Source organism: Sinocyclocheilus grahami, unplaced genomic scaffold, assembly GCF_001515645.1.
Source record: "Sinocyclocheilus grahami isolate Dianchi unplaced genomic scaffold, SAMN03320097.WGS_v1.1 scaffold715.1, whole genome shotgun sequence".
NCBI lineage: Eukaryota > Metazoa > Chordata > Actinopteri > Cypriniformes > Cyprinidae > Sinocyclocheilus > Sinocyclocheilus grahami.
The window spans coordinates 402,669-423,269 of record NW_015505894.1 but is presented as its reverse complement, the minus strand read 5'-3'; the positions used below and the strand labels follow the sequence as shown (position 1 = coordinate 423,269).

At 36.9% G+C, this 20,601-nt stretch overlaps 3 protein-coding genes across 7 annotated transcripts in view; 2 read left to right on the top strand and 1 right to left on the bottom strand.

The window, feature by feature from the left end:
- Positions 1 to 1,090: 1,090 nt before the first annotated feature.
- Positions 1,091 to 10,334, top strand: man1b1b (mannosidase, alpha, class 1B, member 1b). Of its 3 annotated transcripts, none has more exons than XM_016244362.1 (14): positions 1,091 to 1,257; positions 2,789 to 2,935; positions 4,102 to 4,210; positions 4,602 to 4,699; positions 4,842 to 4,990; positions 5,122 to 5,213; positions 5,391 to 5,570; positions 6,044 to 6,192; positions 6,294 to 6,482; positions 6,588 to 6,778; positions 6,961 to 7,081; positions 7,176 to 7,370; positions 7,463 to 7,594; positions 8,919 to 10,334. In XM_016244362.1, exons 2-14 carry the CDS (start codon positions 2,837 to 2,839, stop codon positions 9,183 to 9,185), a joined length of 1,971 nt encoding a protein of 656 aa, XP_016099848.1. In that variant the 5' UTR covers positions 1,091 to 1,257; positions 2,789 to 2,836; the 3' UTR covers positions 9,186 to 10,334. The 3 variants fall into 3 exon arrangements, with proteins under 3 accessions (XP_016099848.1, XP_016099847.1, XP_016099846.1); XM_016244361.1 differs by having other exon boundaries at positions 1,091 to 1,386; XM_016244360.1 differs by having other exon boundaries at positions 1,091 to 1,386; positions 2,610 to 2,935.
- Positions 10,335 to 10,418: 84 nt separating this feature from the next.
- Positions 10,419 to 16,081, bottom strand: LOC107560239 (dipeptidyl peptidase 2-like). Its single transcript, XM_016244367.1, has 13 exons — positions 15,902 to 16,081; positions 15,607 to 15,751; positions 15,375 to 15,514; positions 15,065 to 15,228; positions 13,800 to 13,935; positions 13,591 to 13,672; positions 13,329 to 13,495; positions 12,987 to 13,047; positions 12,757 to 12,875; positions 11,893 to 12,049; positions 11,656 to 11,720; positions 11,423 to 11,493; positions 10,419 to 11,311 (listed from the first exon to the last, which is right to left on the bottom strand). Exons 1-13 carry the CDS (start codon positions 15,974 to 15,976, stop codon positions 11,209 to 11,211), a joined length of 1,485 nt encoding a protein of 494 aa, XP_016099853.1. The 5' UTR covers positions 15,977 to 16,081; the 3' UTR covers positions 10,419 to 11,208.
- LOC107560237 (NADPH oxidase activator 1-like) overlaps positions 11,657 to 20,601 on the top strand; it is a 13,834-nt gene continuing 4,889 nt past the window's right edge. Inside the window, exons 1-6 of one of the 3 annotated variants that reach the window (XM_016244363.1) lie at positions 11,657 to 11,830; positions 17,486 to 17,665; positions 18,288 to 18,370; positions 18,591 to 18,699; positions 19,845 to 19,979; positions 20,193 to 20,300. In XM_016244363.1, coding sequence (XP_016099849.1) covers positions 11,696 to 11,830; positions 17,486 to 17,665; positions 18,288 to 18,370; positions 18,591 to 18,699; positions 19,845 to 19,979; positions 20,193 to 20,300 — 750 coding nt within the window. In that variant the 5' untranslated portion in view covers positions 11,657 to 11,695. Of the gene's footprint in view, positions 11,831 to 17,114; positions 17,284 to 17,485; positions 17,666 to 18,287; positions 18,371 to 18,590; positions 18,700 to 19,844; positions 19,980 to 20,192; positions 20,301 to 20,601 lie in introns of those variants that run through there. The other 2 variants (XM_016244365.1, XM_016244364.1) reach the window with 2 other exon arrangements.

The window sequence follows — 20,601 nt, the reverse complement described above, 5'->3', positions numbered from 1 at the left end:
TACATTAATTAACACATTATGATGACCATTTCTGAATAATACATTGTTGTTCTTGTGTGCAAATTGCAAAAAGAGTCCCATTAGAAATAATGACAATTTAGCTCATTGTAAAAGTAGCTCATTGCAATCTGTTTTAATAACAAACTGATTTTATTCAAAAGAGTGTGTTTTTATTGTTGAGTATATTATGGTCGCCTTAGTAAAAACCAAAGGAAACCAGAATAAGTCCTCAAGGGTTTGTGTTATTTCAGGTTACAGTATGAATTTAAAATGCCTTCAGCATGAATTATAATAACAGCAAGGAATTTTTTGAGTTTTTTTTAAAGTTGGGAAGTGCAAGTTAATATCTGCAGGAATCAGGACACTGTTAATGGTAAAACCCAAGTATTGTAAATGTTACTTTGCCAAGGAAAAACCCAGATAAAAACATAAAACCCCATATAAATATCTAAATGGCTAAATATAAAAATGAGATAATTATATACATTACCGTTCAAAACTTGATCTGTAAGATTTTTGGCTTTGAAAGAAGTCTCTTATTGGTACTCAAGGCAGCATTTATTTGATTAAAAATATATGACATTTTATTACAATATAAAACAATGTCATTTTTTACTGTGATGGCAAAGCTGAATTTTAAGTCTTCTGCATTACATAATCCTTCAGAAATCATTTGAATATGCTTTTTGGTGCTCAAGAAACATTCACTGTTGACATTGTGCTGCTCAATATTTTTTTGGAATAACATTGTTTATTGCAATAATCCAGAAAAAAATGTAACTATATCAAACTCACTTTTGATCAACTGATCAATTTAATCCATCTTTGCAGTATAAAAGTATTCATTTATAATTTTTTTTACAAAATAAATCTAATATTTAAAATAGCTAAGCGCGTTTTTGTCAACCACGGTCTTTTATTATACTCCGATTATAATTTCAGTGCAGAACTGTGTAGTATAAACCTGTAGGCTTGTGTGGTGAATAACAGATGGACCAAACAATGAGTTTTTAGGTTTCTCTTTCTGATTGGTCCCAGTTTGTGGCGTGCCTGGCGCCCTCTGGAGGATTATTTGGAAAAGCCACAAGTTGCTGCTAGTGTACTGTACAACAACAGCTGGCTTGTCTTCGTCTCCAGGAAATCACTTGAAACCTGTTCCGAAAAAAAAATGGCTGCAATATGCTACATTTAAACCTTTAGGATTTTCAGACGCGTCGCTTGGTGTTCGCCACAGTTGAAGAGTCGAATGGGATTTTTGTGAGTGAGTAATCGCTGGTGAGCTCTAGGCCCTTCAGTGATGCCTCGGACCGTCGTGAGATCCTGAGCCGATCAGAGCTCCGCTTCACACAGCGGGACGCTCGACGTAACGTTACTCCAGGAAGAGAGGTGAATGACTTCTTGATGTCCGCTTAATCCTGCGTGAATTTAAACGTCCGAGAAAAGTAACCAAGTGTGAGTTGTATTATTTACTAAACTGGTCGGTTTTTGTACTAAATAAAATTTAAATCGTTTTAAGGGTTCTTTAATAATGTAAATAAATCCGTTGCAGTCAATTTTTTAGTCAGTGAGAAAGCGTTGTCTGACGGTTGACACTTGGTCGATCGGGTTGGCAACCGAGAACTGAATAGAAACAATTCTTCGTTTATGTAATTTTACAATATACCGAAGCCAAATAATTTTCTTCATATTCGTTTTCTCAGCCGCTGTGGAGGGACACCATACTAAAATACTCGGACTTTGTTTTCTGAGCTAATTATTCGCGTGCTGAAGTGGGAGCGCATGACTCTTATGAATCGGTTCTTTTGAATGAATCAACAGTCGAAGTGGCTGTGGAATAAATAATGAATCAGTCAACGATTGAAATGCTATTCTTGTTTGTTTAGAATTTTTTTTATCATGATATATAGTTAGATAATTGGATTGGTTAGACGATAACTTATCTCTTTTGATGTCAATTATTAACAGGGTCTCATCAGTTGACGGGCTGCAGCTTTAGACTTAATCTGTGAAATAAACTTTTAAAATGTATTTTTATGTTAGTCAAAATACATCATCATTTCTTTATGCCGTCGACGTCTTTATTGAAAACTGCAAATTGAAAACATAACAATTCTTCGTTTATGTAATTTTACAATATACCGAAGCCAAATAATTTTCTTCATATTCGTTTTCTCAGCCGCTGTGGAGGGACACCATACTAAAATACTCGGACTTTGTTTTCTGAGCTAATTATTCGCGTGCTGAAGTGGGAGCGCATGACTCTTATGAATCGGTTCTTTTGAATGAATCAACAGTCGAAGTGGCTGTGGAATAAATAATGAATCAGTCAACGATTGAAATGCTATTCTTGTTTGTTTAGAATTTTTTTTATCATGATATATAGTTAGATAATTGGATTGGTTAGACGATAACTTATCTCTTTTGATGTCAATTATTAACAGGGTCTCATCCGTTGACGGGCTGCAGCTTTAGACTTAATCTGTGAAATAAACTTTTAAAATGTATTTTTATGTTAGTCAAAATACATCATCATTTCTTTATGCCGTCGACGTCTTTATTGAAAACTGCAAATTGAAAACATAAAAAAAACCGTTTCTCTGTGTTGTCAGTACTGTATGTGCCAGCCAGCTGCCCACGCAGCTACTCACAGGACTGACGGTGTCTTAACGCCTAGTGAACTGCCTAACTAGACAGCACTTTTCAACATCATGGTCAACCCAGAAATGTTGTACAGGTAGGCAGCTCTGTAGGTTTTTAGACAAAGTTTGTTCTCTCTCTGTGTACACAGAAACCTGGCCACTGAGTTTATAAACAGTCTGGAGAGAGACAGTGAATCATGCTGCCTCCATCAAGCAGGGATTTTGTATCTCTGACTCTCAGCGAAAGTGGCAGCTACACCAACAGCAAGCAGTGGCGCCGGCAGTCCTGCTGGAGGGTGAGTTAATATTCAACAATCATTCATTTGTTAAAGGGGTCATATGATGCGATTTTAATTTTTCCTTTCTCTTTGGAGTGTTACAAGCTCTTGGTGCATAAAGAAGATCTGTAAAGTTGCAAAGACTAAAGTCTCAAATCCAAAGAGATCTTCTTTATAAAAGTGCAGAGTCAGCCACGCCTACCTAAAACGGCTCGTTCTAACACGCCCCCACATATCTACCTCACTATGTGGGAAGATTTGCATAACGCCGCCCAAATGTTCACGTATTGTTGACGCTGCAGCCATGTCGTGAAGACGCTGTGTGCTTCATTGTGAAGGCGAAACGACTTTGTTTGGTCTTCCAAAAGAGGACACAACTACAAATCAGTGGTTAAGTTGTATTTACAACACTGTTCCAGAACAGTTTAACCCAAATATCCAGATGTGTGCAGCGCATTTTATGGAGGACTGTTTACGGATCCTGGGAGAGTAACGTTAGACTACAATGCCGGCAGTTCTGACTCACGTAAGTACGTTTTCTTTTATCATTTGCCACTGATGATTCAAACGCGTGTTTTGGGCAGTAGAGTAGCACTTGTTGTATGTAATTTCTCTGATCACAAATGCAGACAGGGTTTTATGTTTATGCGGTGAGATGCAATGCAACGCGTAAAACGACAGTATAAGTCATTATAATCAGTAATTATGTCCCCACTGGATGCAACAAATGCCTCGTTTGTAATGGGTTTTAATGTTTTGTGTCGTCGCTCTGGCCGGGACACGGCATCAACAGTATGTGAGGGGCGTAACATTTCTGTCTCACGCTTGAGGTATTCGGCCAATCACAACGCATTGGATAGCTGGCCAATCAGAGCACACCTCGCTTTTTCAGACCGATGAGCTTTGTAAAAATCGACGCGCTTCAAAAAGGCGGGGTGTAGAGGAGAAACAGTAATGTACAGTATGTGGAAAATAATGTTTTTTTTTTTACTTTAAACCACATAAACACATTTCATTAGACCAAATACACAAAATAATGTTATTTTTAGCAGCATCGTATGACTCCTTTAACATTGTGGTTTTATCCAGTAGTTTCGAGGCCCATCTGTAGGGTAATCTGATTGTTTTGCCCAATAATTGATTACAAAAATGTGATAATACAATCATCTTGACTTTGTCTCCAGAAATGGAAACAGCTGTCCAGATTGCAGCGCAGCTTGATCCTGTTTACACTCATGCTGTTGTTGGTTTGTGGAATTGCCACATCTCCCACTCTCATAGGGCACTGGAGAGGTGAGATGCTACAAAAAACAATTGAAAATGAGCTTCCAAATTGTCTTGTTGAAAAATAAAAAATGAGAGTAATGCATAAAAAATTATATTATGGCCCCTTTAAAGTTGGGATGTAACGGAAGTAGAATAGAGCTTTTCTGAGGCGCATCCAATTGAAACAGTTGTTGGTTAGAATGAAGCAGATCTGATTGTGAGCTTTCAGGTATTTGAAATAAAGGCAGAGAGAAGTATGTTGTTTCACCCAAAAATACAGTTATAAAAATAAATTTTTCTATAAAAAATTACAAGGTAAAAAAAAAAATTTGCATTCGCAGTCAGATCAGTAATGTGTTTACAAAACAGAATCATGCCTTCAGACTCATTATACCTTCTCTGTGTTTATGTTTCTCAGATGGTGTGGTAGGGGAGAACGGGTACGATGGAAAACGGCCATTGGTTGTCAACCTGAAAAATGAGTACAAGTCCATTCTTCCTGAGCCGCCCTCTGAGGTTAGCCTGACCTATTTGTTGCTTGCTTTCTTTTTGAATGGCCTCTTTTTATGAGTAACCTGATAACTCAAGGTTACAGGCTGTGCTTTTTGCTGCTATTTGAGGTTCGTGGCAGTAACGTATGTTTTCTTCTGAAAAACAGAAAAAGGACTACCATAGACGTGGGCCTCCTGTCTTACAGAACCGTTTGCAAACCAAAACAAATGTTTCGGGTCTGTTGGGAGTAGAAAATCAGGGACTGGACCTGAAGAATGAAAATAAAGGATCTGAAGGAGGAAAGCCAATCATTAGGTTTGATGTTTAATGTCAATGTCAAATACAAAAGCATGTGCATTTTGCATGATGATGAGCTTGGCTGTATAGAGGACTTCATAATCTTATGGTTTGTTTATTATTATTATTTATTTCTCACATGTGTGTAGTTGGCATGGAGCTGTGATAGAAGAAGAACAGGCATCTGAGACTGACACCAAAGGCACAGACATCCAAGACGACCCAGCTTCATTAGCACATGGTTTGTTATTTTGTCAGCTACACTCCTTTGATATTGAACAGGAAAAGAGCCAGTTGCTCAATCTATTAATACTTTCTAAATATAAACCCATTTTATGCAGCTGATCTGCCAGATTCATTTGTTTCTTTTTATGGATTGCACTGAAGCAGATGTTTCCTGTGTTTCTGTTTCTTTCAGCTGAGAGCAGGCTGGAGGCTGTGAGAGAAGCTTTTAGACATGCTTGGAAGGGTTACAAGAACTTTGCTTGGGGTCACGATGAGCTAAAACCAATCTCTAATTCATATGGAGAGTGGTTTGGACTTGGGCTGACCCTAATTGATGCGCTGGACACCATGTGGATCTTGGGTCTCAACGAGGGTAATTTAGTTTGCTAGAGAACATACATTACAGAGTCCATCACAGACCAAGATTTTTTTTTTTTCTTGTGGGAAAAAAATCCAGTCCAAGTCACAAGAAATTATATAACTTTTCATTGTACTCTTCCAAATGTATTACATTTTTTAGAAAAAGTGTTATATATATATATATATATATATAGTTGATATATTTGTCCTTTGGTGGACAAAACCGATCAGCCCTAAACTCACAGCCTTGGTTGAACTCACCTTACTATGTCAGGCAGGTTGAGATGTTCAAAGAAACAAAGCAATTCTAGAAGCACAGAGCCACCATTTTACACTTTTCTGGGAAGATGACTTAATAATAGTGATATGTCTTCATGTTAAGAAAAAAATGTTGTAACAGAAAAATTATATGCCATTTTTGTTGTTTACTGAGCTGTTTATGGTGTGTAATCTGGTTTACTTGATTTACATAAATCTTGTTGACAGAGTTTGCAGAGGCCAGGGAGTGGGTGGCCAGAGAGCTCTCCTTCGATAAGAACGTGGATGTCAATCTGTTCGAGAGCACCATTCGTATACTGGGTGGCCTTCTGAGTACTTACCATCTGACCGGAGACTCCATGTTCCTGGAGAAAGCTGTGAGTAAGAAGGACATGCTGATGAAAGGGCTGGAGGCTTCAAAGTTTTTCTTTATCCTGTTACTATGTTCTGGTGATTTTATCACATGACTCATTTTCAGAAAGATATTGGCTCCAGACTGATGCCTGCCTTCAACACTGTCTCAAAAATCCCCTATTCGGATGTGAATATTGGGAAGGGGACGGCTCATCCTCCGCAGTGGACTTCAGACAGTACCGTAGCTGAGGTCACTAGCATTCAGCTAGAATTCAGAGAGCTCAGTCGACTTACCGGAGACCCCAAATACAAGGTCAAGACAACGGACAGTCTTTCTCAGTTAAGACCCGAACACTCATTTAAGCAATTCTGTTCTCATAGGAACAGGTGGTTACTTTTCTTCCGTTTCTTTCTGTAGCTGGCTGTAATGGAGGTGATGAAGCAGGTGCACAAATTGGATGGAAAGCAAGATGGGTTAGTGCCGATGTTTATCAATACCCACAACGGGCTGTTCACCCATCAGGGCATTTACACACTGGGTGCCAGGGCTGACAGCTACTACGAGTACCTGCTGAAGCAGTGGATACAAGGAGGCAAGACCGAGAACGAGTGAGTAGAGTCTCTATATGTTTGACCTTCAAACAGTTAATACCAAAATTTTAGCTGTGGTATGATGACATCCTGTAGTGCTAATATTAAATCAAAAATGGGTGACTGTTAAAATTCAGCTAAATATATGTATATACAGGTTCAGGTTCAAAGATTTATGTGCTCCCATTTTTTTTTTTTAGATTGCTGGATGACTACCTGCTGGCTGTGGAAGGCGTGAAGAAGAACCTCCTGAAGAAGTCTACTCCTTCCGATCTTACATTTGTAGGAGAGCTGTCCCATGGCCACTTCAGTCCCAAAATGGTATGCTTGTTCTCAAAGAAAAACAAACCCTCAGGCCCAGCAGAATCAAATAGCTCATGTAGCCCCTTTTTTCCTCCTTTCTTGTTTCTTTCAGGACCACTTGGTTTGTTTCCTGCCTGGCACACTTGCGCTGGGGGCACATTATGGCCTTCCTGCGGATCACATGGAGCTGGCAAAACAGCTGATGGAGACCTGCTACCAGATGTATGCCCAGATGGAGACAGGTCTGAGCCCGGAGATAGCTCATTTCAACATGCATGAGGGCAGCACACAGGATGTAGATGTAAAGGTGAGCTCAGGAAGAACTTTCAGTTGGCAGCTGTGAAATAGGCGTTTGTTTGTGAAATGAAATCTCCTTTGTGATCTCATAATGTCCTACAGATTGCAGACCGACACAACCTTCTGCGGCCAGAGACTGTAGAGAGCCTCTTCTACATGTACAGATTCACTGAGGATAAGAAGTACCAGCAGTGGGGCTGGGAGATCCTACAGAACTTCAATAAGTACACAAGGGTATGTGAGAGAGTGATGAAACGCTTCCACTGTCACCTTGAAATGTTTTAGAACATGCAAAACTGTGGAAGGTACATGTTGTGCACTGTGTCCAAATTTACATATTTTCCATTCTAAATGGTATGTGAGATTCAAATGAGTGCATTGCCAATCATAGTGTCTTGAAAATAGTTTTCAGATGGTGTACTGTTTCTGGTGTATTTTTGAAGTTTGTGCTTTTGCATGATTTTCAGATAATGTTGACCACAGTCCCATTGCTCAACGGTTTAATTATTTATACTACTGTTCAAAAGTTTTGAGATCAGTACGTTTTTTATTTTATTAATTAATTTTTTTTATTGAAGTACATTTGATTTAATACTTTTATTGAGCAAAAATTAATGAAATTAATCAAAAGTAACAGTAAATACATTTCTAATGTTACAAAAGGTATTTCAAATACATACTGTTCTTTTTAACTTTTTTTATTGATAATAAAATCTTGAAACAAATGTATCGTGGTTTTCAAAAAAATATTAAACAGCTCAACTGTTTTTAACATTGAAACGAAGTAATATTTCTTAAGCACAAGTCGGCATAATAGAATGATTTCTGAAGGATCATGTGACACTGAAGACTGGAGTAATGTCTGCTGAAAATTCAGTGTTGCATCACAGGAATAAGTTACATTATAAAACAAAATTAAAAAAACTGCTATTTTAAATGTTAAGAAAATGCCAAATATTACTGTTTTTATTGATCAAATAAATGTAGCCAAAAACATTTTAAAAATCTTACCAATTTTTCTTTTTTTCAGGCATGAAACTTTCTTTTAAATTAATAAAATATTAAAAGGACATGGGAAAGTTTAATTCAGCACATTTTTATCTAGTTGTGCTCAGGTGTAAAGTGTTTCTTTCACTAATACTCTTTGTGAATGTGATCTCTAAAGTTAGTTAAAAGTAAAGTGAAATAAAAATCCTTATCCATTCATCATTGGTCAGAAAATGTGGAATTGAATGCAGGCATATTGTAAGAAAAATGTGAGCCTCAAGACTGTGTGATTGTTTTTCATTCTGGCCCAAAGCCAAACTTTGGTGCTTTGTCAGAACAAGACTCAAGATATCATTGACTCCCATCTTATTTTCATGTGTCAGATACGTTGCTACATGACTTCTCATATTTCTTGGTTTATTCAAACATTGCCTCGCTCCATTTCCAAATGTACTTGTACTTTCTCTCTGCTGTTCTGAACTTCACATTTAGCCTTCAGTTCATATCAACAGCTTACAAGAATGTTACCAAACAACCTTCAGTACAGACTCATGTGTTCAACTCCCCACAGGTTCCCACCGGAGGTTATACGTCCATAAACAATGTCCGTGATCCAGCCAATCCCAACCCTCGAGACAAGATGGAGAGCTTCTTCCTGGGTGAGACACTCAAATACTTCTACCTGCTGTTTTCTAATGACCCCAACCTTATCAGCTTAGACAAGTACATCTTCAACACTGAGGCCCATCCTCTGCCCATATGGCCACAAGCAGTGAAGGACCCACAAGCACACGTGCATAACCAAACACACCTCTCTCAGGGCCATGAACACATTTAATATCCAAACTGCCATCTTTTTCTATACTAGGAACTCTTTGTAATTGAAAGTCACTAACTGGTAAAACAAAATGAAAACAGCCATGACAGAAACTGTTTGTAGATGTGTAGTTTCTGATTGTACTAGTAATCTGTATGTTTCTATTAATAGAGTTTCTTCATTTTTTACTCTATTTATGCTATTGTTATGCTGTCGATCAGCTAGGCTGCTGAATTAGCCCATTGAATCAGTGTGCGCAGTCTCTCAGCCCAAGCACACGGACAAAAATGTTCATACTGTGAAACCTTATGGGGACTGCAAGCACTTTAATGGTGTGTTTTGAGGTTTTAGTGTGTGTGTTTTCTTATAATGAAAGAATTGCTGTTGTTTCTGTTGTGGGGATTTAAGGAGTCTTTCACCATCATCTGATGGTCTATTTAGCTTTGTAAAAATAGTTTTCTTTACATTATAAGTTTTATTATGCGAACATTTGAAACATGCGGTATAGTTATCAGGCAGCATTGTATGATTTTAGCTTATCTCGTGTTCAAGCACATGCAAGGGGAAATGTTTGTGTTTTTATTCATTATTTCAAATATTTCTTTTATTTTGAGTTTAAACCCCCAACCTTGCTGTGAGGGATTTGTAAAATGTCATTCCTGTGAATAGGAGAAATTTACTTTTTTTTTTTTGTTGTTGTTGATCTTGGGTTTTACATTTTTTATATATATATTAAATGTTCTTTTGACGTTAAAACTGACTAGCAGGTGGACCATTATTATTATTTAGTTGCTGATTTTTATTTTTCAATTTGGTCCCACTTGTTGTGATTGCAGTCAGAATTATGTATTTTAATAGAGCGTTAATCAAACACAATGTTTTTAAGGGTTTATATTATGGCAGTTTTCACTCTTTCAGGGGACCTACATCAGATGTGATTGTGTCAGTTGTAATTTTATGTGTGTATGAAGAACATCATGGTATTGGTAATTATTTTGTAAAATATGAAAAATTGGATTTTGTTTTCTTGGGGTGGTTTTCTTAAAAGAATCTTCAAATTTCCACGTTTTTTTACAGGAGAGAAGTTGAGTGTTTGCTAGTCATTTTTCACTACTTATTACAGATCAGTTTGTGGGCCTGAGCTTAAATAAAATAGAATGTAAAAAAAAACAGTCAACTTTTTTGACCATTAAGAGAATATTCCTGCCGTTTACACAGATTACAGATATGTACTATGTGCATTGTATTTGAAAAGCTTGGTTGAAAATTACATCTCACTGTGCAGAATCTTACATTAATATCCCGGTCTTTTATGTAGTATGTAAATTAAAACCACTGCCGATGTTCATCAAGGGCTGAGCATTAACCGGTTTCTCGTTGTCGTGGTGTAGTGAGGTGTTCTGTTCCGCGTGTGCCTTTACATACAGAGCAATGACAAATGTTGTCTGTTTTCAATCCAGAGAATCAAGTTTTTATGAGAATTCAATCGGTTTTAAACATCTCAGTCCTGTTGTGAAGCTATCTACAATTTGTTTTATGAGAATAAATACTTTTGTGATTATTTATAATACAGTGTGGACGTGTTAAATTAAGTTGCTATCTGTATTCTATTTCTGGGTATTTTATTTTCTCTCATTGTGTGAGAAACTGAAGACAGCTACACTCAATAGAGCTTGTGTATCTCAGATTTAAAATGAAGGGCTTTTCATGCCTCGCTCTTAATTGTTTGTGCAAATGTCTCAGAATATTAGATGCCTCATGCATATTGACAAATCAACATCATTTTGAATCATTCATACACCAAAGACATGAACTTCAAAAAAATATTGTAAAACAGGAGTGATGAAACAAGTAATATGTGGTACAGCAGTACATATTCCTTTTAATGAAACAAGAGTGAGTTTGTACATTTTGATTTTTTTCTTTTTATTGATATATTTCTTGAATGTACCTTTTTAATGTCCATTTCTGTGAGAAATAAATGGATTTAATCAATATTTTACATGTTTACAATGTTAATAATAAATTGTACATAAAAAGGAACTCATGATGACTCCTTCATTGCTGCCTTCACCCATCGAGCAATGATTTCAGACTCCTCCTTCCGAGCCATAATCACAGACTCAGGATCGTTAGGATTGGACTCCCTGGGGGGGGGGGACAAAACAAACGGAAGAATGATCAGATGACAAAGCCAAATATGCATTTTATTGTCTTCATTTCTCTCAAAGTTATACATAAGTTCTGTAAATGTGCACCTTAAATCCAGATGATGAGCTCCCTCTGGTATGTTGATTGCAATCAGTGATGGACTGAGTGACTTCCTGATCTACAGGTGAAAATAATTCCATCATAGTTTCACAGGGAAGCACAACAAAACACTTTTTCGTAAACCTTAACAGCAACAAATAACAAGGGAATTGCTAAAGTTAATTATTCAGATCATCATTTTTAGTGAGGGAAAAAAACTTTTAAAGTAAAATTGTCTTACCCCTCCATTAGCCCAAGGATCAAGATCACCATTGGAAAATATGATATTGCTTGCGGTGGCGAGATCTAGAAGACAAAATTCAAATGGATGCAACACTGAGCTCCCATTTCATTGCGAACATCCAATGAATATTAAAAGGACCAAAGACGAGCAGAACCTGATGTATAATCATGAGGTAAAACCTTAACCTTTTTTAAAAAAAAAAAAGAAAGGCACTCTTTGGTAGTTACAGCTTACCGTCGCCCCAGTACTGGGTCTTCAGCCACCCTGGACGCGGCACCACCCCCCATCTCTTTGAGCAATACTGTTCTCTCTGCTGCTCGGTGAATGCCATAGGCGGGAACATGTCTGTCACATTGTTACTCTCATAGCACATCTCGATTTCAGTGCAGGCCTAAAAAACAAATAAATTTTTTTTAATATACAATTACAAGTGAAAGAAAAGTCTATTCATACTATAATGACCCCAAAACATCGGATTCAACTTTAAAACTAATTTCTTTAGAGAAGTAATTTAACATGAATTTCTAAATATAATAGTGTCAAGTATTTGGACTGAAGAACCTGGAGACGATTTAGAATTTCTGGTTGTCGATGGTCTTTTTGGAATGGGTTTTTGGTTAATTGCCAGAGATAATGTGGTTAACTGAAGAGTAAAATAGTAAAGCTTTTACATGTCTTTGGAAAAGGTGGTTGCTAACAATTAGCTAAGAGGTTTTCAGGAACATTATACATCATCACATGCTCTTGCAATCTATTCCAATTGGAATCATATTGCGACCATGTTGTTTGTTTATAGCCTACGTTTAGCTTTTTACTCGTGATGATTGTATTTAGGCTTCAAAATTCAGAAATGTTCAATTTAAAGTTTATCTTGATGAACAATTTGTGTAAGAATCAAACTTTTGTTGGAGATTTTTTTCTGCAATAATCCAAAAGCCAATGGAAAAATCATATTGGAACCAGGGCGACGCAAACTTCTGTGTTGGCCTACAAAATGACGTAATCTCTGCAGCAGTGTAGTCTCCAAATAAATCTGTTTTACTAAAGACTTGTGTTAAAATCTAATATTCGGGGTTTAGAGAGAAGTAATCAAGGTACCTGGTAATCCCATGCATAGCTGTCAAAGCCAAGGCCACAGCCGGTGGGGTCAGCACACTCCACATAGAGACTGTAGAGGTCATAACATGTGAGCTGGCCAGTGGAATTATACACAATGCCTGTGGGGCGGCACAAAATGAATGCAGAAGCCTTTTGAGCCTTGCCAGTACCAGAGGGATTTAAAAAAGAAAAACAGAAAATGAAATCTGTGCAAAGATGCTCTCATTTACCGACAGTATCTCGGAGTGCCGACATGAGATCAGTGCCATTCAGCATGGTTTCACACGCCACCTGTAAAAGTAAAAAGCACTGCAATTTATCTTTAAGACACACAATCACACCGGTTCAGGTCCAACTGCAGGAACTGCACTGCTAAGCCATTTTAAATGGAACCAGATGGGCTGGAATGGTTTCATTTGCTATATGCATCAGAAAACATTTGATTAACACCATTAGGTTTTGCATTATACACTGAAGTATTTCAGTGGCAAGCTTCTTTTTTTTTTATGCTATCCCCTTTCCATTTGGTGATGGGGTTGGCTGAATATTCATGCTAGTGACCAGTCCAATACCTTCACAGGGAAGGCTGGCATGCTGCCCATGAAATGAGTGCTGTAGGGATAATCCAACATGGCCATCATGGTAAAGGCGTTACGTAAGAGTCCCATCAGCTGATGAATGTCCTTTGGGGTGGAGGGAGTTTTACACAGGGAGAAGGCAGACTGGATGCCTCTGTAGTCTATGAAGTATAAATGGGAAAACATGGAGAATGAAAGCCATTTGCATGCACAGACTGAACACTGTTATCCATTCTGAGTGAATGGCAATGGATACCTTTCTGTTGTGCCAAAGTGTTGAGCTTCTGGAAAGCTCCTTGCACTGCATCTCTGCAGGCAGGCTTAAACTTCTCAAAATCCTGAATAAGCAAACAGAACACATCAATATTATGCTAATACAAAATCATAAGCACTTTTATGTACAAAAAGTATTAAATTTTAAAGGCATGCTTTAAAACAAAAGAAAGGGATTAAATGTGAACATACAGCGGTAACATCCTGGAAAAACTGTCTAGAGTCTCCAAGACCTGCGGTGGACAGGATGGGAGCACTAGCGGCTAACGCCCCAGTCACAATATTCGGGTACCTTATTCTCATGTAAACGCTTAACATTCCTCCATAGCTGAAAAAACAGACATAACATACCCTACCGGTTACAATAAGTTTAGAATAATGATTTTATATACAGTAGTCAACATTTGAAGTGGATCAAAACCTTTCATCTAAGTTGTCCTAAAACCGTAATGCATTCTTGTCTTAGGACAACTTTGATTTGATGAACTTTTTTGATCCACTTCAAATGTTGACTTCTATCTATCTATCTATCTATATATAATATTGTGAAAAATTATTAAAATTTTTAAAAAAAATTATGTAAGTGTATATACAGTATATATATATATATATATATATTTCTTTTTTTACCATCATATATTCCTGTGATGGTAAAACTGAATTTTCAGCAGTCATTACTCCAGTATTCAGTGTCACATGATCCTTCAGTTCAGAAATCAGTTGTTGCTCAAAGAACATTTCTTATCAATGTTGAAAACACTTTTTGCTTATTTTTTTTATTTTTGTCGAAACCATGGTATGCTACTGTTGAATAATTTTGGGGAAAGTAATAATAATACAAAAACAAAATAGTTTATTTATCAAAGATCCATTACATTGATCCAAAGTAAGAGTAAAAAATATTTAATGTCACAATAGATTTCCATTTCATATAAATGCTGTTCTTTTGAACTTTGTATTCAAAGAATGTATCATGGTGCCAGAAATATTAAGCAGAAAAAACTTTTTCCAACAGAACCAAATAACCATTATTAATAGTTGGGCACAATAAAAACTAAGCAGCAAATGAGAATATTACAATGATTTTTTTTTTAAATCATGTGACACTGAAAACTGAAAATTTAGTTTTGCCATCACAGGATTTTACATTTTAAAATATATTAAACAGAAAATGTTAAATTGTAGTAATATTTCACAATTTTACTTTTTTTTTTTATCAAATAAACGCAGCCTTGGTGAGAAAAACACTTTCAAAAACATTACAACTGCGAGTCATTTCAAACTTTTGACTGCCAATGTACAGTACAGACAGTATTTGTTTTTTATTATTGTTATTATGTTTGTTTAGCTTCATAATAATAAAATAATATTATGTAACCAGTATGGATTTCTGTATGTGCATATATACACAGTATGTCTGTCAGAAGATAAGTTTCTCAACAAAATGAGAAACCCACCTTCCACCAAAGACGATGACGGGACATTTCTGAGCTCCCAGTTCCTCCTTCAGCTCTGTGATCATAACCGCATAGTCAGCCAGGGCCTGCTCCACCGTCAACAGCCCCACCTCAGGGATATTAAATGAATCCTTCCCAAATGGAAGAGATTTTCCATAGTACCTCTAGAGTTTAAAGCAAAGCTTAAGATTAGTGGACAGTTATAGACCGTGTGACTGCATAAACCTGACATCAAAGACTGAGTGAACTGTCCCAGCTTGTCTAACTTCCTCCATGATCATATGATTCAACAGTTACATGACAATCTTACATGCTCAGCAAATATCACCAGGGCTCCCTGCACTGCTGCCAGCTCTGTGATGAACCCTGTATTCCGTGCAAACTCCCATATGTCCCCTTCATTACCAGTGTAGAAGAAAATAGGTCCATTGCCTTTCTTCCAGGACTGATCTACAATAAACACACAATGCACTCACTCAGTATGGATATGATTTAAAAAGATAATAAAAGTTCTAACAGATGACAGTGTGGTAGATTATCACCTGTAATAAGGTAGCGCTGATCATATGTGCCATTGCCAAGGCTGTTGTAATTGAAGTGGTCTAAAACCTGTTTAAAATACTTTTCCTTGAAATCAGGAGCAAGGTCTCTGTGAGATGGGGTGACCTCATTATTGAGCTTTTCCATCTAAAAAAAAAAAAAAACAGAAAACGTCCCAAAGAGGAAAATTAAGAAACATTGAGAGATTTGTAAGAAAACAACTGAAACACTTCGTTAGCAATAAAATGTCATAAATCAACAGGCAAATATAGGAAAACTGATAAGAACAGAACTTGCCACAGATAAACGTGTCTCAGTTTTTCCACCGAGGATCAGCAACATGAATCCGAGGAAAAGCCTATGTGCAGCCATTCTCACAGAGACCCCATACACCAAGCCTGAAATCTAGCACACTTTCATGAACTCATCACAGGGCTATTGACAGTCATGTGATCATGCCAGCTGTCATGTGACCTGTGTCATTGTTTACGAGTCGTCTATCCACCTTTTTCTTCAACGCGGAAGTAAGCCTATGGGTGAGACTTCCGGTTCATTAGCCGCTATAGGTAAATAACGAGGAGAATAACAACGTGCAGTAAACGGTAAAACTGTTTGCACTACAAACCAGTGTGTTCATAATTTCAGATAATACATTAAAATAATATGATAAGACACACCAACTTTCAATATCAAGCAGCAAAACGAACTGTTTTGCTCAGCTAAAAATAGCTGGACGGAGTGGACGCAGATGAAACCGGAAGCCATACCGCGCCCATTTTTACGACAAGAAAAAGGTGGATAAACGTTGCAGACGAGCGCTTATCCCTGATGGGTCAAGAGTACGGTGCGTGATTTACACTGTTATTATGTTAAAGGTTGTCTAAAGCAATGAACATAGCAGCCTCGCAGTTTAACAATAATTTACCCAATAGTTTCAGAATAAAAGTCAAGGAACCATTTCAAAGTAAAAGTCTTCATGACTTGAAATAACTATATTGGATATTTCACTTGTATCCCCGTTTATTATGGTGTTCACATATATCTTAATATATCTACATGTGGACAAATGTGCTAGAAGTGTGTCAAAACAGCACAGTGTATCTCCATTTCCTTTTTTTGTTTGTTTGTTTTTAAGATACTGTGAAATTAAATTGAATTATAACCTTATTTGTGAGAAATCTAAAGCTGCAAACTTGCTATGTAAAAAGAGACATATAGCAATGCTGGGATTTCCTCCCTCCAGTCTTTTTCTTGACTGTTTCCCTATTAAAATAAATGTCAGGTGATGACTAAGTGCTTCCTGGTAGTGTAACACTTGGCCAGACAGCCTTTATAGTTTCTGTCCGTAGTGTGCTGTATGTTATTGTGTAAGTGTGCACATTGTCTTTCTTCAATTTCCTTATGCAACACCTTTTTGTTTAATTGAGCCATTGTGTACGTGCCCTACCTGCTGCTCTACAAGTCTCTGTCTCTCTCTCTCCTGGGAATGTGGGACTTCCTGAAGGCATGGCAAGTGGGAGGAACCACGGCTGTGTGTCACACTACAAAAATCACTTCCCTGTGAGTTCACGAAGAACTCTGGCTTACACCTGTTCAGGAGCCATGCTCATATTCATGATTGATCACTTCTAGAAAGCAGTTCAAGTTCCTGATTTATCTCTGTGAGTTTCTGAGCAGTGGTAAGTGTCGGTCATTGTACTACTGTAGTATTAGATTTTGCTTTTATGGTTTTATTTTCTTACAAGACCTGTATTTGCGGGCAGCTGTCACATTCACTCTTTTTGTTCTTAGTGTTATTAGAGATCAAAATATGGTGTTTTCTCAGTACATCTTGGTATGTGATTCTAAAATATCAGTTGATTATTTTTTATTTTGTTCTAGAGGGCCATGCTTTACATAGAGTTGATCAAGCTGTGGGATGAGGCCGTGAGAGCAATAGACAGCCGGGACTGGCTGGGTGCTCTCACTAAACTCAACCAGATCACAGAACACAACTGTCGCACTATGTTTGTGGTTGCTTCGACACACATTGCCCTGGGTCAGGTGGACTCGGCCATCAAGGTACAATCATACATTTTGCAATTACATGTGTAAGACATGATAGCAATGTAGGATATCTGTAGCAATAATTCAATACAGTTATCATTGTCTTTGGTTGTTAAACTATTTTTGAGAGCTATGGTTCAGTTTTAGGGTTTTTGAGGCTTTTAGATGCCACAGATGCCACAAAATATGATCATCCTTGTGCCATCCTAAAATTTAAAAGGCAGCTGTGTGTTTGAATGAATGAAGTCCTAATTTGCACTGTGAAAATGATTATTATAAATGTATAGAATATTATTTGGAAAATATTTAGTTTTTATTATTACTTTTTTCTGCTTACAATAGTATTCTAACTCTAATGTTGTCATATCAATTTATCTTAATACTTCTTATTTTAATCAAATGTATTTATTATTTATAAGTTTCCAGATTTAGAAATCAGACTTATGTTTCTTTTTTAAAAGTTGTTGAGGAGGTTAATTAAATATCTTGATTTTTTTCAAATGTATTTTACATTTTTATTAATGCTATATTTGTATTTTCCCCACAAATTATTTTAAATATATATTTTTTAAATGTTTTTTACACAAAGGAGATGTCTTTTGAGATGTCTTTGACGATGTCAAATGATGCCTTTTAGGCTCTCGACCAGGTAATCGCAAAGGATTCATGTCTTGCTGTGGGATTTTTTCAGAGGTCTGCTGTTCATATGATGGCAAATAGGTGAGGATACTGTAGCTCTCTATGAATGAGCAGACTAGTCTGTCTGGTACGCTACAGCGTGACGCAACACAAACATCTTAAACATTGACCTTTTTTGTTTAAAGTTGATGTTCTGGACAGCTGATTCACTTTGATCTGACACTGCCTCTTTGTTATCTTGCTCTCTCCCTGTCTCATTCTCTTTCCATTTCTGTCTGTGTCACTTTTTTTCTAACACCAGGCTGGAGGAGGCATTGGCTGATTGTATATGGGCTCAGAAATTCATGAGGGAAAATCCTGTTATTGACTACAAACAGCTGGGTCTTCGCTATAAAATGTACAGCTGGCAGGTCAGAACATTAAGCATATTTTTCTCTATATGTGCAAAAAAGTTCAAACAAAACCATTTATAAAAGTATGATTGTTTCAATTTATTGTAAAATTTTTTTGTTAACATTTTATTGAGAGGTGGGAAATTGTTGACCATTTCTCTCTAGCCTTGTGTCAATTCTGCCATTAAACATGAACGTTGGTGGAGTTCACCTGCTCAGATATCCATCACAAGGCCTCTTTGAGGGCTGCGTGAAAAAGCTCCATGGTTATGTAATGTCAAATGCCAGCGTGAAAGAAGATAAGACATGTCCAGCATTCCTTAGTTGTCAGGTTAAGCTCAGGTTAGCCTGAACAGATGAAACAACCTTTCTATTCCTCAAATGCCTGTTAGCTGAAAAATAGAAACATTTGCTTTGTAAAAGTTTAACAGAGCCAAAGAGCTAAATTTGCACCACTAGTCCATTGTTAGACCTGAGGAATATGTGCTATAGGTATTAGGTATGGTTTATGTGATTTCCTGGAAGAGTAATTGAGATGATGGAATAGAGGGTCCTGTTCAAGGAAATAAATTACTTTACAGTTTCCCAAGAGAGCGGTAAAAAATATAATGTTACTTTAGGTGTATATACATATGAGTGTGTGTGTGTGTGTGTATGTGTATGTGTATATATATATATATACAGTGGGTAATATATATATATATATATATATATATATATACACACACACACAAGGATGCATTAATTTGATAAAATATATGGTGAAATCAGTAATATTGTGAAATGTTATTGCAATTTAAAATAACTGGTTAGTGTTCCATGATCCTTCAGAAATCATTCTAATATGCTGATTTGCTGCTCAAGAAACATTAATTATTATCACAGTTAAAAACAGTTGTGATGCTTAATATTTTGGTGGAACATGATCATTTTAAAGGATTTTTCAATGAACAGAGTCAAATTAAAATATTTGATAACATTATAAATGTATTTACTGTCTCTTTTGATCGATTTTATGCATCCTTGCTGAATAAAAGTAAAAATGTATTTAAGAAAAAAAATAATAAAATTGACCCCAGCAATAGTGTCTAATCTTTTATTGTCCTATTGATATGATGTAATGAACAGTGTGTACAACTTGTGTGGGTTTTTTTCACTCATAGGTCCTTTATAATGCAGCAGCCGTCCACTCTAGACTGCAGCAATGGGACAAAGCCAGGGAAATTTTGACAGCGGCCTCACAGGAGAGAGGAGCGGGCCGGAGCAACTTGATAGACATAGCTCTAGAGGCTATTTCTGTAAGACCTATGTGATCATTTTATTAAGAAAATGCTAAGAGGACACTGACATTTTTTTTTCTCTCATAGTGCTAGAGATCCCCCGCTACATTATGATTGCTCTTTTACTGATAATGTATTACTGAACGCAGTAGATTGTGATGATTTCAGCAGTTTTAAGATGACAACACTTCACTGACCATTTTAATCATGAAATGTTCATTTTATTCCCAGAGGAGAGAGGTTTTGGAGCCTCTCTTGGTTCCTGAGGGTGAAGTGTTCCGTCCCAGGAAACAAGAGGTAGACCAGCTTAAACCGAGGGACTTCTTGGGTGAAGCTAAGGTGACTCGTATCTTCACACTGTACAGTTGCTTTAAAAGCTGTTTGGAAATTAACTATAAGATGCAGAATTCAATAATAGTAAAGTATATGACATTCAAACACAAAAGAAGTGATACAATTAAAAACTGGACAAACCTAAATGTGCCCAAAGTCAAATATTACAAACAAACACATTGGAATGGCATGTATGCAGTAGATAGTAACACGCTCTAAGTCAGTGGCTCAAACTTTTTGACTCCAATAATTTTTACGTTATCTTGAGCCCCCCCCCCCCCCCCCCCCCCCACCCACAAACACCACC